The sequence below is a fragment of the Enoplosus armatus genome, chromosome 9, assembly GCF_043641665.1.
Source record: "Enoplosus armatus isolate fEnoArm2 chromosome 9, fEnoArm2.hap1, whole genome shotgun sequence".
NCBI classification, from domain to species: domain Eukaryota; kingdom Metazoa; phylum Chordata; class Actinopteri; order Centrarchiformes; family Enoplosidae; genus Enoplosus; species Enoplosus armatus.
Genome location: NC_092188.1, coordinates 17,811,071 through 17,826,877, shown reverse-complemented (window position 1 = coordinate 17,826,877; position 15,807 = coordinate 17,811,071). Strand labels below are relative to the sequence as shown.

Sequence of the window (15,807 nt, the reverse complement as noted above, 5' to 3'; positions counted from 1 at the left end):
TTAGTCCGTTTATCAACCCTGTGGCACCAGCACTCCAAGCTCCGCTCAAGATTGTTTCAGTTCATTAAAAGAAGGGCACCTCTCTCTTGTTTAGTAATATGACTGTCAGGGTTAACATAGCCAGGGACCTCTCGGTGTAGTTGCCTACTTCAGCACTATCTTCATAGAATCTGGCTGCTCTCAACTGGAGTGTGATAATAAAATGCTCGGCTGAGTTTCTGGGTGCAGGAGTGAATTAGGGAAATCAGACTCGCAGTCAGCGGCAATTTCCCAGGTTTTAAGTGGCAGTGGAAATCTCAGCAAGATTCCTCCTCTCTGAAAGGGATTTATTATAGCTGAAAGTAATACGATTACGTGCATGAGCGTATTGCACAGATTTTGAGGAGTTTCACACGCGTGTCTCTGTCTACTGTAGATGAGAAAAGCAGTTATCACCACAAGTCAAGCTGAAGCCAATGTGAATTTAGAAACAATAATAATAATAACAACAATTCAGAGATAATGAGCTGAAAAATGCTTTCCAAATCCAATATGTTTCATGAATACACAAACTAATTTTGTTTGCCAGCATTATAATTCCAAGACCTTTTAAATCACCAGTTTGCTCATTTCATTTTATAATACAGTTGTCAAAATGCAAAGTTATTCAAACGTGATAACACAATCAAAATTGTCCTTCTACCCTGCAACTATTGTCCATTAGTTCAGTGGGCGCCACTGCAGGCTATTATTCTCAATAACTATAAAGTTGAACTTAAGTATCGTAACACATGAATGGTTGACTGAGATCATTCATCGTGATTTGTGATGCAAAGTGCATTTCATCTAGTGCAAAAATTGGTCCTCCACATTGGCTACAACTGAATGTTATTCTGACAGCAGAGTGTTAAAAATACCAGTACAAGCGTTACAGGGTGTGCTGTCTTTGTCGTGGTTAAGTCTCCATCACTAAAGAAATTTACAACCTTGTTGAGAAAGAGATAAACATTAAGCAAAAGGAAATAGTTAAACATGTATACAATATGGTATGTTTTGTTTTTTTTCTCCGTCATCCTACAGCCGGTCACTGTGGTGTTCCAGAGCAGATCGTAAATGGGCAGGTGATCGGGGAAAACTTTGGTTACAGAGACACAGTGGTTTACCAGTGCAACCCCGGATTCAGGCTTATTGGATCCTCAGTACGGATTTGCCAGCAGGACCACAACTGGTCTGGACAGCTTCCTGTTTGTATCTGTAAGTACCATTTCACCAATTCTCCACTGCAAGAGGGGTTGTGTGTATGCATGTGTGTTTATGTTTGAGGGTGGATTTATGTTTTAAGCATTTCTCACCATACACACTACTGTTCAGATGGAAAACAGATTTTATTTTGATACAGGTTAAGAAAGCCTTGAATGTGGCAGTTTGTAGTCACAAGAAAGAAAGGTTCAGTCAAAAATGAGATGATTTGCATTGTTAGAATAAATGAAAAAATGAAAACATTTCAAACATTTCCTGCTCCTTTTAGTTTCTGAAGCACTGAAGTCAACAATCAAAACAAGTCCTCATAATGTGATTATCAATCTCAATCTCCTATTGATGCACTGAAATGCATTCCCCATCAAGATCTGACATGTCTTAATTCCTAAGTCCCCCGTTATCCTCTGAGGTTAATTGTATGATAATGATAGTCATAGGATCGGTGTTACTGTACATCACCTATCGATCATTGTAATTGAATTTTCTCTACCTTATTCTCTCTGTCTCTCTCTGTCCACACACTGTATCTCTCTCATGCTCCTCCCCTTTACCGCTTCTTTGTATCTCTTCTTTGCTGCCTTTCGTCTTCCATCCTCCTCTCTACCTCCTCCGTTCTGACTTGTACCTGGGTGATGTGCGTCAACCTCAGCTGTCACATGTGGCCACCCCGGTAGCCCTATCTATGGCCGCACCACTGGCGATGGCTTCAACTACAATGATGTAGTGCGCTTCTCCTGCAACAAAGGCTACACCCTGGAAGGACCCTCCACAGCCCAGTGCCAGGCAAACCGCCAGTGGAGCCAGCAGCCACCGACATGCAGAGGTAAGATCCAGCTGCAGAACTCCTGCAGAATGGATAAATGATTGGCAGCTGGACTGACTTAGAGTATCATAAGGATGTAGATGTATCTTGACAGTTGAACTAAAAAGCTGCTTGTCTCTGCCAGCATGTTTAACTAAGGCTCACACCACAGACATGGCCTCAGGAGGCGAGACAGACAGGAATCAAAAGCAAGAATTACTAAAAGAATTTGTAACCAGCAGATGCATCTCATTCATGTGCATCTCATTAACCATCTGCAATGGTTGATTTCTGGAGAGGGTACCTCTTAGTGTATCACTACAACTAAAGGTGTTTTAATGTTTGATAACAGAAGCCACTTCTATCTAATTCTGCTCTTGTGAATCAGGCTAGCCATCAGTGGAGCAGGTAGCTGCCAGCAGGCAGAAGAAGGATCCAGCCAAAGTGTTGGAACAGAATAAAATGACTTTTGCAGGTGCTTTGTGATGGTTCAGAAATCAGAAGCTAGGATGACCACAAGAATTCAGCAGCTAGCAGATGTATCATGATCATTCAGGAATCAGCAGCCGGTGACCGCCAGCATGCACAGGCATAAACACACGAGCAAAGAGATAGTATTCACACATCTATTGATTTGAATGAGAAGAGTCACTATCTGTTCTTCTTCTCTGGCTAGAGCATTAGGCAATAACATCTGGAGCCCTGGCCTCAGAGCGAAAACAGAGAAACAGCAATAACGAGCTTACAGCTGAATGTATGGAAAGGGAAGAGTAAATGGGGAATTGTTTCTACAATTTTACTGCCAGTTTTTACCAAGAGGCTTGCTGCAGGCAGAGATTACTTTGAAGGCAAGAAAGCGCAGAGTACATTTAGTGGAAGACATCTTATTGGGAATGTCAGATGGTGGCTGTGTTTTAGTTGTGTCCAGTTTTAGTTTGCCCAGGTTAGGCTCATTAGTGGTGTGTTTACAATCAGCAGCTATCCAGACATTTTTGTGTGTGACCATACCAGAGACATGTTTACTTGTTTTCCCAAAATAATAGACAGTGTGACAATATTTTCTGGAAATATTTCCCACTATTTACATTATTGTCCCCAAAATATAATGGAAACAGGCAATAGTTGTATTGTGCAGTATGATGGAAGCTCTTTATTTTAATAAAGCTTTGAAAAAGAGATTTTTCATATTTGCCTTTGGAAATGCTTCTAGCTAGACAGATATTTGTTCCAGTGTGGAGATGTGGTAAATGTTGGTAAATATGATCTTAAAAGTTCTATAAAACCAGGTAACAGATCAGGAAGCAATCATTAATAGATACAATTGAACACATGAGTTTGAGCGATATCCAGCATGGCTTTAATTGGTCTGCTACCTCTGGATCTAGTCGACCCAAGCTAGATTTGCCAGACTTTACCCATTTAAAAATATCTCTCCTCTTGGCATGAGTTTTGTTGGCAGTCAGATGTGAAGAGACACAGTTTTCATTACTGTGAATAGCACCATAGAGACAGACCTGGTAAAAGATCAAAAGAGTAAAATCATATTAAACTGTCATGACTCCCTTTGTCAAAATATGTCTGTTTGTCGCCACTTAAATTTTCTCACATTAAGCCAGCTTTTTCACACGTTTGCATTATTGATTTAATTTGATGTTGCTCTGAACTTAATTTCACCCTCCTCTCCTTTCAGCCGTTTAAACCACCTTGTCAGCAGTGTGGTCATGGAGACTTTAGCTGCTTCTAAAATGGATGCTTATGAATTTATGACAATAGATGTGCCTTTGGTTCTGTTGTTTTCAGGAGCAAGCAATAGATGTTATTATTATTGACAATGTTTAAATATAGCCTGGACTCACTTGTGTCCCTGTTTGTAGAATAAACAGAAAAAGCCACTGATCAGGTCGTATCAACAGTTCTATTATTAACTCACAAGTGAACATGCTGACAGATAGCATTAATGCAAATGAGGCTCCAACCAAAGAAAAAAGACTGCACTGCTTCCAGGAAAGAAAAGTCAGATCCCCAGCGACGATACCTACTGGGTGGAGTTAATTAGGCAGATTGCCCATTGTTTGTGTTGTCTTGTTTTTGACTTTATGTCATGTTGAGGTAAAATTATTATGGGAAATATATTTTTCTTTCTCTATACGCTGTTAGAAAATTAGGTATTGGAAATTTATCACAAGTTGCCATAGCTTTTGACACAACTTTCCTCTAGCAGAGAGGAAGGGAGGAACCAAGACACGTAGAACCCTGAGTCACTGTGATTGGCTAGTTACGTGCTAATTAACCTGATTGGTTGTTTGGTTCAGACTGGGTCCAGTTTCAAAAAAAATAAATACAAAGGGGTGGGCACTCACACACACACACATTTCAAGGAACGCTTCAATTAAATATTGTTAGTGACATGCAATAGTCAAAATGAGCTATTTCTACCAAAATTATAATGACATAATATTGCCTACTGCAGCCTTAACTTGATATTTACAGTGTACATGACTACAGTAGATATAATTGAGGCAAAGGCAATTATAGAAACTCATCACACATGAATACATAAAACATGAAATAATCTAAATATTATGGCAAAACCTTTACAATGCAGCAACTATACAGTATGTATGGTATTATAGTTAAGTTAATATTCACTTTATACTATATTTCATCTCCTGCTATGCAGTGGTGTGATGTGCACTATGAACATTTAGTGCCATAGCAATCTTCATGAGATGGGTTTGGAAACGCTGCCAAGAAGTGAATATTCACTTTGGCTCAAGTAATCATGCCTATGATAAAGAGAATATAGATAAGACGGTGAATCATGCCCTCTTAAGAGGCTTTTTTTTCCTTTTTCTTTTTTTTTTTAAACCTTTAGTTCAACAAGTAATCATGTGATATGCAGTTCCAACAGTAATTTGCCTGAAATTACACTGGAAACGTCTGTCTTGCCTGAAATATCCTTCCAGCAATAAAAATTAATTGTACTGCTTTCAGAATTCTGCTGTATTCTCCCATTATGATTAAACTAATTGAATAATTCATGATGGCGTAACTGTGTTTTCTTTCTATTCTTTTTCATCCAGTGGTAAACTGCACAGATCCAGGTATTCCTGCCAATTCTATCCGGGAGAGTAAGATTGAGCACGGTAACTTTACTTTCGGCAGCGTGGTCTTCTACGACTGTAACCCAGGATATTACCTGTTCGGCTCATCAGTGCTCAGCTGCCAGCCGGTGGGCCACTGGGACAAACCTCTACCAGAATGCATCGGTACAGTGGTCACTTTTAATATTACCTTAGCAATCAATTGGCAAACCATGTAATTATTGTACACTGTTAAGTGCATCAGCCGACCCACCTTTCTATGTAATTAGTGCATTTTATGCAAAAGTTAATGAATTAAATCACTTAACAAGAGATGCAAGTAAAGAATTGAGAGAAGAGTTTCTCTCTCGAGTGTCCACAACCTTTCTGTCCTCATTTGCTTCTTGAGTTGAAATGGTACAAGTTTCTAAATGCTGTGACTGAGAGCATTTGTGTAATGTTTGATGCCCCAGTGGCTTATGGTTATGTTTCACTGGTCCTATGACAGTTTCCCCATTTCTCAATTAGGCACAGTTGTTCAGGCTATAGCTAATGTTCCCTCAAAATCAAGCACTCAAATTATACCAAGAACCGTCTATGAACTGTACGGGTTATCTGAGGTTGTAATGTTGCTCTCAAACACCTGCCTCATCGTCCACTCTACTTTTGTATGAGGCCACCAACAGTAATTACCTATTTCTAGTGAAATTATCTAAAGTAAACCTCTACATTTTGCACACAGGCTCAGAAAGCACTTCATTTCATGAGAGAGATGACGCATGGCATTTATTTTATCAAACAGAATAGTAGTTAAAGAGATACACAGGAGTGTCTGTCTCAAATGTTTATTCACTGACTCTTTGTTAAGAAATTAGCTTTGTGAAATTTCAGAAACTTGCATTATGGGACAAGGCCGATTTAAATGACAGCTCCCACAAAAATATGTAAAGGTCAAAAGAATAATGAAGCAGCAGAGAAAGACATGTACCAAATTAGACTTTAGTCCTGAAAACAAACACTTTATTAAATGTATATACAATATTACATATCATTGTCTTTTTTAGGAAAAACTATTATGACAATAAAGTAGTTCTGAGCAAGCAAACTGATTTCTGTTTGGCTTATTAAGGCACAGTAATCTCTAATGTTTCTTTCAACACAAGCTTCTCTGAACTACTTATATACTTACTATAGACTCAAAGTGCACAGCGGTGTAGATTAACGTGCTACTGGACTGGTTGTTGGTTTTCACAGGGTGATTAGGCAGCAAGCCATATTATGCCATGCAATATAGAGACTTCAGGCATGACACAAAGCATATTGCCTTCCTAATATTGTTTTCTGCAATATTTTATTTGCTAGTTTGGAGTAGAGAGGGGCAGAAATAAGTGGAGGGGTATGATGTGACAGAGGCTACGAGGCATGTCACTCTGATACAGTCTATGTGTCGTGACCAACTGAGCTAGTGTTGAATGAGGAAAAATGCAAAAGTAGAATCAGAATCAGAAATACTTTATTGATCCCCGGGGGGAAATTGTACAGGGGGGATCAATAAAGTATTTCTGATTCTGATTCTAATCAATATAATTGAAAAACTGTAAACTTGGGTGTCTCACCAGCACCTGTGACAATGTGAGTGGTGATTTTATCAAGTGTGTTGAGGCATGCAACACTAAACCATCTATCCATTAATTCATCCATCCTCTCTCTCTGTCATGCAGAGGTGGCCTGCGGCCACCCGGGTACACCTCCCCACGGAGTGATGAGCGGGGAGAAGTTTACCTTTGGCTCCACGGTGCGCTATTCCTGCTCTGGAGACCGCCTGCTCATAGGAGACTCATCACTCACCTGTCAACTGAACGGACACTGGAGTGGTCCACTGCCCCACTGCTCAGGTACACAAACACGCACAGACATAGTCATGCACATACACAAGTATGCCTGCACACATTCACACAATGAAACATAAGTCCCTTTCACTCTTCCTTATGACACTGATATCGGTATCTTATTAGGGACTGGTGGTTGACTGATTTGTAAAGAAGAGTATCCTTTCATTTGAAGTCATTCTGTGTTCTCTAAACGAGTGGAAGGAGTTGTGCTTAAAGGTTCGGTTTACCCAAATTACAAAACATACAGCATATTTTCTCCCTCACCTCTAGTGGTATCAAGCCACACAGTTTTATTTTTATTTGCCCAAGCTTTGAGATATCAGTGTCTGAGATTAATGCCATCACCCCAATGCCGTAGAGTTTAATGGAATTCCGTTTGTGGTGTTCATAGCAATAGAAAATAACTTTTAAAAAATTCAGCAGCCACATCTTTCTTCCAGAAACCATGTCCCTAATACTGGATATTCCACAAAACACACTGTCAACAGTTTTTATAATGACTATTTCTTTGGTAGTAAGTAGTTCCGATGAAAACTGCTCACAGCAATGTCTGTGGATTATACAGACTAATCAGGACACAGATTGTTTAAATGCAATTTCTCAATGCTGTAAGCACCACAAACAAAATTCATTTAAAGTGCCAGAAATATTAAAGAAATATATCTCAAAACTTGGGCTAATTAAACCAAAACAATCCATGGCTAGACAGTGAACACCACACCACAGTGGTGGAATATTTGGGAGTCCGGGCATAAATGAGATATTTGGTTAGAGCCTGTGTGAAGTTCAGAGAAAACACAGCATAGGATAGTTCAGCTGACTGAGCCAATTTGCTGCCCTCAAACTAGAGCCATGTTGAGCTCTTCTGCATTTGCCTGACGAATGTTTAAAAAAGTGCACTGATGGTGGACCAGTGCCAAATAACCCAAACAATAACCCTCACCCATCATTCCTCTTCGATTCAGTGAGTTATGAATTTACGCCTCAGCCAAAGAATGTGTACGAGCAAATGTTGCTCCCTGCATAAAACAATCCATCGCCCCTGACATAACCGAAATGTGGACTCTGTACACAAAAAGTGCTGTTAAAACTTTTGACAGTGTTCAGTACATTTATTTGCGGACTCTTCTCTTGACATTTCTGAAAACCTCAAAAAAGTGTGTTTTATAGTGTATGTCTGCCCGACTACAAACTTCCCCTCTTAATCCCCTCTGTGCTCTTACCTCCCATCACACTTAAGCATTCCTGACCATTTAAGTGGATTCTCTTTACTGAATGTTCACTTGGTTTGTTCAACTCACTGACCCAGAAGTGATGTTTGTAAGCAGACTTGTATGACTGTTTTTTTTTCTCTTCTTTTTTAAATGGGAGTGCAAACTCTCTACTCACCTTCAATATTTTGTATTTACTCGGACAGTTGGAAAACAGCGAGGCAGTAGTGAAGTTAGACTCCTAGGATAGGATAGTAAGGAGATGCACATGATTGCAGAGGCTCAAATCTATCTCCCAGGTAGAGTTTCAATATTTTGTTCTTTCTTTTGCAAAATGGAGGGAGAGAGGTATGGTGGAGTATTTTGCTTTGTTTGCGCCTGCATAATTATCTGCAGTGCACAACCTAATAGCTGTTTTTAGGCCTGAAATGATAGCCATAGAATCTAATAAAGAATGTAATTCTTATTCTTGTGGTCAGAAAAATTAGTGTTGCAAGGTATTTTTTCTTCTTCATCACCTAGTCTTTAAAAGCAATTTGGCATCTATTATTGACATAATTTGATCAGCACCCTGCTGTTATGACAAACAAGCCTCTTGGAAAGTGATGATTTGCAGTTTTGCATTATATTTCATTTCACTCACTCTGAGCTGTGTATCACCAACATGAGCTCTGCTGCCTCTGATTGTCTGACAAAACCCGGCTAATAAACTCTGCTTTAATCAGGGCAAAAAACATTTAATGCCAAACTAGATTTGGTGCATTTAATTTAACTTGTCCAAAACCTAATCAGCATCAACTCATCACTTGAAAAGTGAGATAAGTAAAGCCAACATGAATCTGTTCCCAAGTATTTAAATTGTCTTAAGAGCAATTGCTGTTTAGAAAGTAAAACCCAGTGGAGGAATGTGCAGAAGAATAAGAGTCCTGGGTCAGTGACTAGATTATTTAATCATTATAAATGACGCCGTAACTTACCAAACCAAAGGATGTGCTGTGGTGAGCAGACAATACACATTTTATTACACATAATCTGATTACAAAAATGCAGCTGCAGTTTATTTTATAGTGATACAACAGCACTCCTATTTAACAGACGTTTTTTTTATGATTTCTTAAACACTAAAAGAGGATTAGTTAGTTAGTTAGTTTTTTCGTTTTGTGACTAATTTTAATTGATGACCCAATCAGTTATTGTATGACCATGCAGGTGCGGGATATGTACATATATAATTGAAAAAAACAAAACCATAAGGACAAAGTACAGAAATTAAGTAGTTAGATTTTTTTGTGACATCCAGGACTAATGTGTATTGATGTTGGTTATAGATGATAATTAGAGTGTAAATGCCTCACATTGTCACACAGTATTATACTGCATCAGTGCTTCTACTCAACCATGAAATCAGCAACTTTATAATGGAAAGAAGACACCTTTGTAGATCACTTGTTCATCACTAAGAGGCTTGATGAATTCAGACCCATGGCAGTAAACATCTGTTACAGCCGTAGGAGAAGTTAGAACCACAACCCAGCTGGAACTCAGTTGTGGCTTACAGGGACTAAAGTTGTGATGCTGCAAATGCCTGGAGAGTTTTAAATTAGCAAGAGTGTACATTCTAGCACCTAGTTTTCACAGGCACATTAGCAAAAAATGTCTGAAGTGAAGCAATTAGTACTGCAGTGTTAGCAAGATAAATGAGCTGTCTGGAAAGTGTTGATTTATGTTTAAATGTTTCTGTCCCTGTGTTATGTCCCATCACTTAGTCTAAGCTTCTCTTCGATGCTCCTGCAATGATTTAAAAGTTTATGTGTAGAAAGGGTACTGTATAGTCTATGGACAGCTTTATCTGCTGGGCTAGAAGTTATTAAAATGGCACATTTGAATTCCCAGATAGTGTTCATCACCAATAGCAACAAAACAATTTGGGCTATGAATTCCTTCGAAGGCCAGCCCAGCGTCAGCAACAGTTCTCATCCATGCATCCATCCATGCATCTATCCTTCCTCTCATCTGTCCTCCTTTGCTAATTAGTAAGAGGGGGCTTAAAACTGCTTGTGAAGCCATCCCCCTTTTGTCCTCGTCTGTTGCATGGCTGAGTTGAAGGCCTTATTATTTCCTCACAAAGGGAGCCTGGTGAACGGACATTAACTCCGATTCAAACCAAATCCACCACCATCCCAATTAGTGAGATTATAGCTGTCACAGTGCATGCCGAGCTGGGCTGCCTCACCTAACCGAAGGAGACTAATGAAGTACCGACAGCTGCTGCAGAGACATACACGGACACGTATATATATACACACAAGTGGTCATGCACACACACAGGCAACAAATAAGTATGCATACTGAACATATACTTGGAAAGACAAGTGTATGTAAGTACATGCACACAAACACTCACATGCATCAAGTGCACTCCCTTACAGAGAGACACACGCACATATGCAGTACATGTATATGCACACACAGTCATTGCTAACCACAGCACACACAAACGAATCATCTCCAGCTGTGAGCCCTTGACCTGACAAATCCAGTTTGTGCACATGTGAGCAGTAGGACGTGTGTAGAAGATATGAGCTTGGTGTTTGTGCAGTAAGGCTTTGTCAACAAGTCCTGTATTACTGCAGCTGTTTGCTGCTCTGTAGAGAGCAGCAGCCAACACATAGGGAATGATGCACAGGGTGTGTGCACAGCTCAAGGAACAGGATCTCAAAGCCAATAAAGCACAGATCCCTCACAAAGAGTCAACATGTACTAAACTGTGCCGACTACCACGTTGGCAGTACTCTATCTATCTATCCATCTATTCATCTGTCTGCATACCTGTATTTCTGCTTTGTCTGCCTAGCAATATCTCTTTCTGTGATACTCTGTCGTCAGATGCCAAGCATTTCTTTTCTTTTCTTTCCTCCACTGGTTTCATTTTTGTGAGAGAATGGAAGCAGCAGCAGCAGCATTGGAAGAAGTGGTTGGTGTTATGTGTGTTATGTGCTTTTTCTCTTGCTCTGAGGATGTCCCCAGTAATACAAAACTGAAAACCACCCCACCCCCTTGATTCCATCCTGACTCACACACCACTCAGCTTTGCTTGGTGTTCATCAGAACATAAAATATTTAGTAGTCATGTCACCGCCCTGACTCCATACCTGTCATCTCTCTCTCATTTCCTATGGCTTAGATAGAGAACATTTTTTTCACCCTACGGAGACAGCCCTAATGGGGACATGAAAAGACAAATAACAAGAGACACAGCATCTTTTTATTTGTTAATTCACAGGTGGTGCAAGACCCTGAAAGTACTGTGTGTTCCTCCACAGGACAAAAGACAGGAGAGATAATTCAGGATAATGAAAACGCATTTAGCTTCAGAGGTCAAACTGTATTCATCATTTCTCATAACCACAGCTGGGTGCCTTTTAATGCTGGCCTCGCTGTTTTTATGGACAGAAAGCTCCTGGTGTCAAAGCAGTGAAAGGTATTGGTACTCCAGGTTTTTGGCATGACGACAACTGCTCATCGGTGCATTGTGTGTTTTATAGCTGCTTCTTGGAGGACTTGAGAGATGTACAGTTTGAGTCCTGTCTGTATTGCCCCTCTGCTTGACAGACAGGAACACTGTGTTGTAATTCACTGCCATACCAACTTAAAAGGGCCCATCTGTGAACACACACATAGACAGTTAAAGTAGATGGCATCTTCAGTTTCTTGTTTTCATTGCTCCTTGTCTGGTTATCTCCCATTGCAGGTGACTCGGCAGACACCTGTGGGGATCCTGGCACACCAGCCCATGCCAGCAGGGAGGCAGGGAACTTCAAGGTGCGCAGCAAGGTGCGCTTCACCTGCGCAGTGGGACATACACTGTACGGCTCGGCTGAGAGGATCTGCTTCCCCAACGGGACCTGGTCGGGCAGACAGCCGTTCTGCAAACGTAAGGGAAATCTTAAAAATGTCTCTGTGATGTTTTGGAGTGCATTGGAGGGCTTTTGGTGGCTCTGGAGGGAGTAAGTTTGACAAAATAACCCTGATGATGTCATCAGGTTTTTTTTGGCTGCACATTTTTAGCAGAAAGCTTGTGTTACAAACTGAGGCCATGGACATACACCAGGCAGGGAACAAATATGCTATTGAGTTGCATTATAGAAAGTTTAGGATCCACTGTTTTAGGGCTTTAGCTATACTTGAGACTTCAAGACAGGACATCTCTCATCCTATTTTGATGATTCTTTTTCAACTCTCTGTCCTGTAAGTCCCTCAATTTTATGGAGGTACAATACCATGTCGCTGGAATGCCCCTTTTAAAATTAAAACTGAACAAAAAAAAAATGTAAAAAAGCTTTTTTGGTATGGTATTGGAAATATTCAGTACAGTAACCATACCAAGCGTATGCACCATATGGGCTGCATGCAAGCATGTGTGTGCATAAAGTGTACAGATAGGTGCTCGTGTGCATCCACACCTACACACACACAAATAGTTGCAAAAGCTCACAAACACAGTGCTGCACCAGATGGATAAGTATCTCTCTGCTGCAGTCTGGTATTTTCTGCCAGTACATGGTGCTGTGACTAGCTTCCAGATTGCAACCAAAAAATTCATTAATTCTAGACACCTAAAGCCAAGTTCCTTTTGGATTGTGATAAATGAATCATTGTGGATTTTGAAGATATTAGTTCACAGAACGCCAGCTCTACATCTTGCATAAATTACCCCCAGGGGTCAACCGGATATTGAGGCAAATGTTTGACTGCTTCTGCTCTCCTCTACTTACTGTCCGCCAGATTGGCACAGTGCCTGTGTCCTTTTTAATATGATAGGCCAATGCACAGGCCCACTGAACTACTATATGTATATATACATTCCATCTCTCTTGTTTCTTTCTGTCTCTCTATCCTTCATTTCCCCTGTTGTCAGCCTTTTTCTTTTGCCTCTCCCCTGATTTCTCTCTGTCTTAATTTTATTGTCTGGCTGTCTCTACGTCCCTGTCCAGTCCTCCATCTGTCCCTCCTCTTTCTCTCTCTCTCTCTCCATTGCTCAGCCTTACCCTTCCCTCCCCTCCTTTTACCCCACATCTCTCTTCCACTACCTTTTTATCTCTCCATCTCCCCACTGAACTCCTGATTTAAAGATTGTTTTAGCCATCTCTCCACCTCAGGAGGGAGGGGGCAGGAATTCACTGGAGCCTGAATGAGTTTCAGTGCTGTCTGTCTGTGATCTAAAGCCCTGTCTACAGTTAAAGCCCATCCATCCGTTATCCACAACCTTTTACAGTCTCTGCAAAACAGTCACTGTGGATATTCAGCTTAATATCCATCTCACAATACCATCAAGGTCTGTTTTGTGCGTCTGTCATCGTGTCTGTCTTGAATTATTAAGAGAGGAAGCCAAAGAGGCTACCATACTTTATTTTTGGCATGTGTGCGTGCATATGCTCGTGTGTGCATTTACAGTACAGTAATGTGAGCATGTTGGCACCTGGTATATTTGAGTCTGTGCCAGAGTGATGTGTTTGTGTGTGTGTGCACATGTGGTAATTGAGAAATCACCACCACACCTACAACACGTCTGTCTCCTACAAGAATCAGATTTTCCAGGCAATTAGGTGATTGAAAGAGCAAATCAGTTTCGTAATTAGACGTGATTTGGAGCAGAAGAAAAACACAAGAAACAAACTCTGCCCTTTCCCCTCTTCAGGGATGCATTTTGGTTTATTCTGGAAATGATGTAAAGGATGCCCTAGTGTGAAAAGCCGAATGCTTCAGTCCACTACAGAAAGTCAGTTTTTTCCTCCCCAGGGATTGTACATCTACACTTTGCATGAAATTGAGCCTCCTGTCTGAGTTCAGTTTGTGCTTTAAATAATAAGGAGTGATATTTCATCATATGACCTGGAAAGTTATTCCAGATCGTAAAATTATTTAGTAAAATGTAATAACTAAAAGTTCTATTATTGTTCAAATTGACCCCCGAGCCCTTAGACCACAGCTGCAAATGTCCACATTACTCCCACGATTCTCTTCTTGTTTTTAGACAGCACTAAATGTCATTACCAGGGATGTGCTATGGGACTTGACAATACACAAACTGCACTTTATTTACTGATGACTCATCAATAGTGTGATGTACCACTGCACCATCTCTGCTCATTAGCGTCTCTTAATAAAGCTGTGATGCTGTATAGATTAGTGGTTCTTTACTGGTTTGGTTCACAGCTTCTTTATAAGAACAATGCTTCCTCGCATTCCCTAATGTGAGGGACACACGTATAATGGGGAACTCTGACATAGGCCAACAATTTCTATCTGCCCTTTTCAGACTGTTCCACCTGAGTGCTAATCAGACTGAGTCAAGAAACTACAAATATTCATCAAGTCAAAAGCAAAACGGCAATTATTTCGCAAATGAATATAACTTTTTATACAATATGGCAGGAATATGTTTTTAAAAGCCAATTAATCACCTTGAGACCTTCAGAAGTCATCTTGCAGCCACCTTGGGGGCTCCCAACCCTCAGATTGTGAATCACTGATATGGAAAATAGAAAATCCATTACTATTTTACACCCCTGACCTTCACCTTCTCTCTTTTCTCCCCTGTATTGCAGCGGTACAATGTGGGAACCCAGCTACACCTGCTCATGGCCGTATTTCCCGTGTGGATGGCACAACCTTCTCCAACTCCATTGTGTATTCTTGTATGGAGGGCTATTTCCTCACTGGCTCGCCCACACGCCAGTGTCTGGCGAATGGCACGTGGTCTGGCATGGCTCCAAACTGCACAAGTGAGTTTTATATGCACAGAAACATGAAGGGATACTGGAGTCATGTCTCGTGGTCTCGGGGAATACACTTAAAAGGCCACTCTGCTGCACAGTTTTCATGTTATGAAATTACATTGCATTGTCTACTTGCTGTCAAAGAAAATTGTGAAATAATTGTGTTTGACCAATGAGATGCCGTCAGGCGTTAGTCGCAATTATACCAGTGCTGTGAACAGAGAAATGCTACAGAGCACCATTCAATGTTTCTTGGATGATCACATTTAGCTCAGTCACACTTACACCTACATTGACATTCACAGATTTTGTTATCGTTGCTCTCAGAAATAGAACAGAAAAATAAGTAGAAACAGGACGAGGAAGATTGGGCACTCCCGTGGGTGTCATGGGAGCAGCCAAAATGAACTTGTGTTATCCTGGAGGGAGCCGCTGCTGACCAATTACACATGGCCAGGCATGTTAGTCACAATAAATGTTCTGTACTGTTCTACCGTAGACTGAATTAGCCACTGTTCTTGTGTTCTGTGTGATGCTGCATGAACACATTAAACATATGATTTATACTGTAAAGCAGATAAACCCCTCTGAAAAGAATGAAGACAGACGGGACTGAAGATGATTTTGCTCCCAATTTCTGCCAAAAGGAGGCGCTCTGAGTAATCAACAGTGGTGCTAAAATAGGGTATAAGATTTCAAATAGCACATAAATCTCTTAGAGCCTCCTCTCCCTGCAAAGCATCAAAACTGTCAGGCGTTTTTTTATTGTCTGGATCTCAGCAAATGAGCCTTGCAGTAATT

The 15,807-nt window shown here is 40.6% G+C and overlaps 1 protein-coding gene across 1 annotated transcript in view; it reads left to right on the top strand.

Annotated features, from left to right (window-relative positions):
- Positions 1-15,807, top strand: part of LOC139289917 (CUB and sushi domain-containing protein 3-like) — a 201,014-nt gene that overhangs the window by 154,066 nt on the left and 31,141 nt on the right. The window contains exons 54-59 of the mRNA XM_070911585.1: positions 1,060-1,233; positions 1,889-2,062; positions 5,125-5,310; positions 6,846-7,019; positions 11,979-12,161; positions 14,836-15,012. Of these exons, the coding sequence (XP_070767686.1) occupies positions 1,060-1,233; positions 1,889-2,062; positions 5,125-5,310; positions 6,846-7,019; positions 11,979-12,161; positions 14,836-15,012 (1,068 nt within the window). The remainder of the gene's footprint in view (positions 1-1,059; positions 1,234-1,888; positions 2,063-5,124; positions 5,311-6,845; positions 7,020-11,978; positions 12,162-14,835; positions 15,013-15,807) is intronic.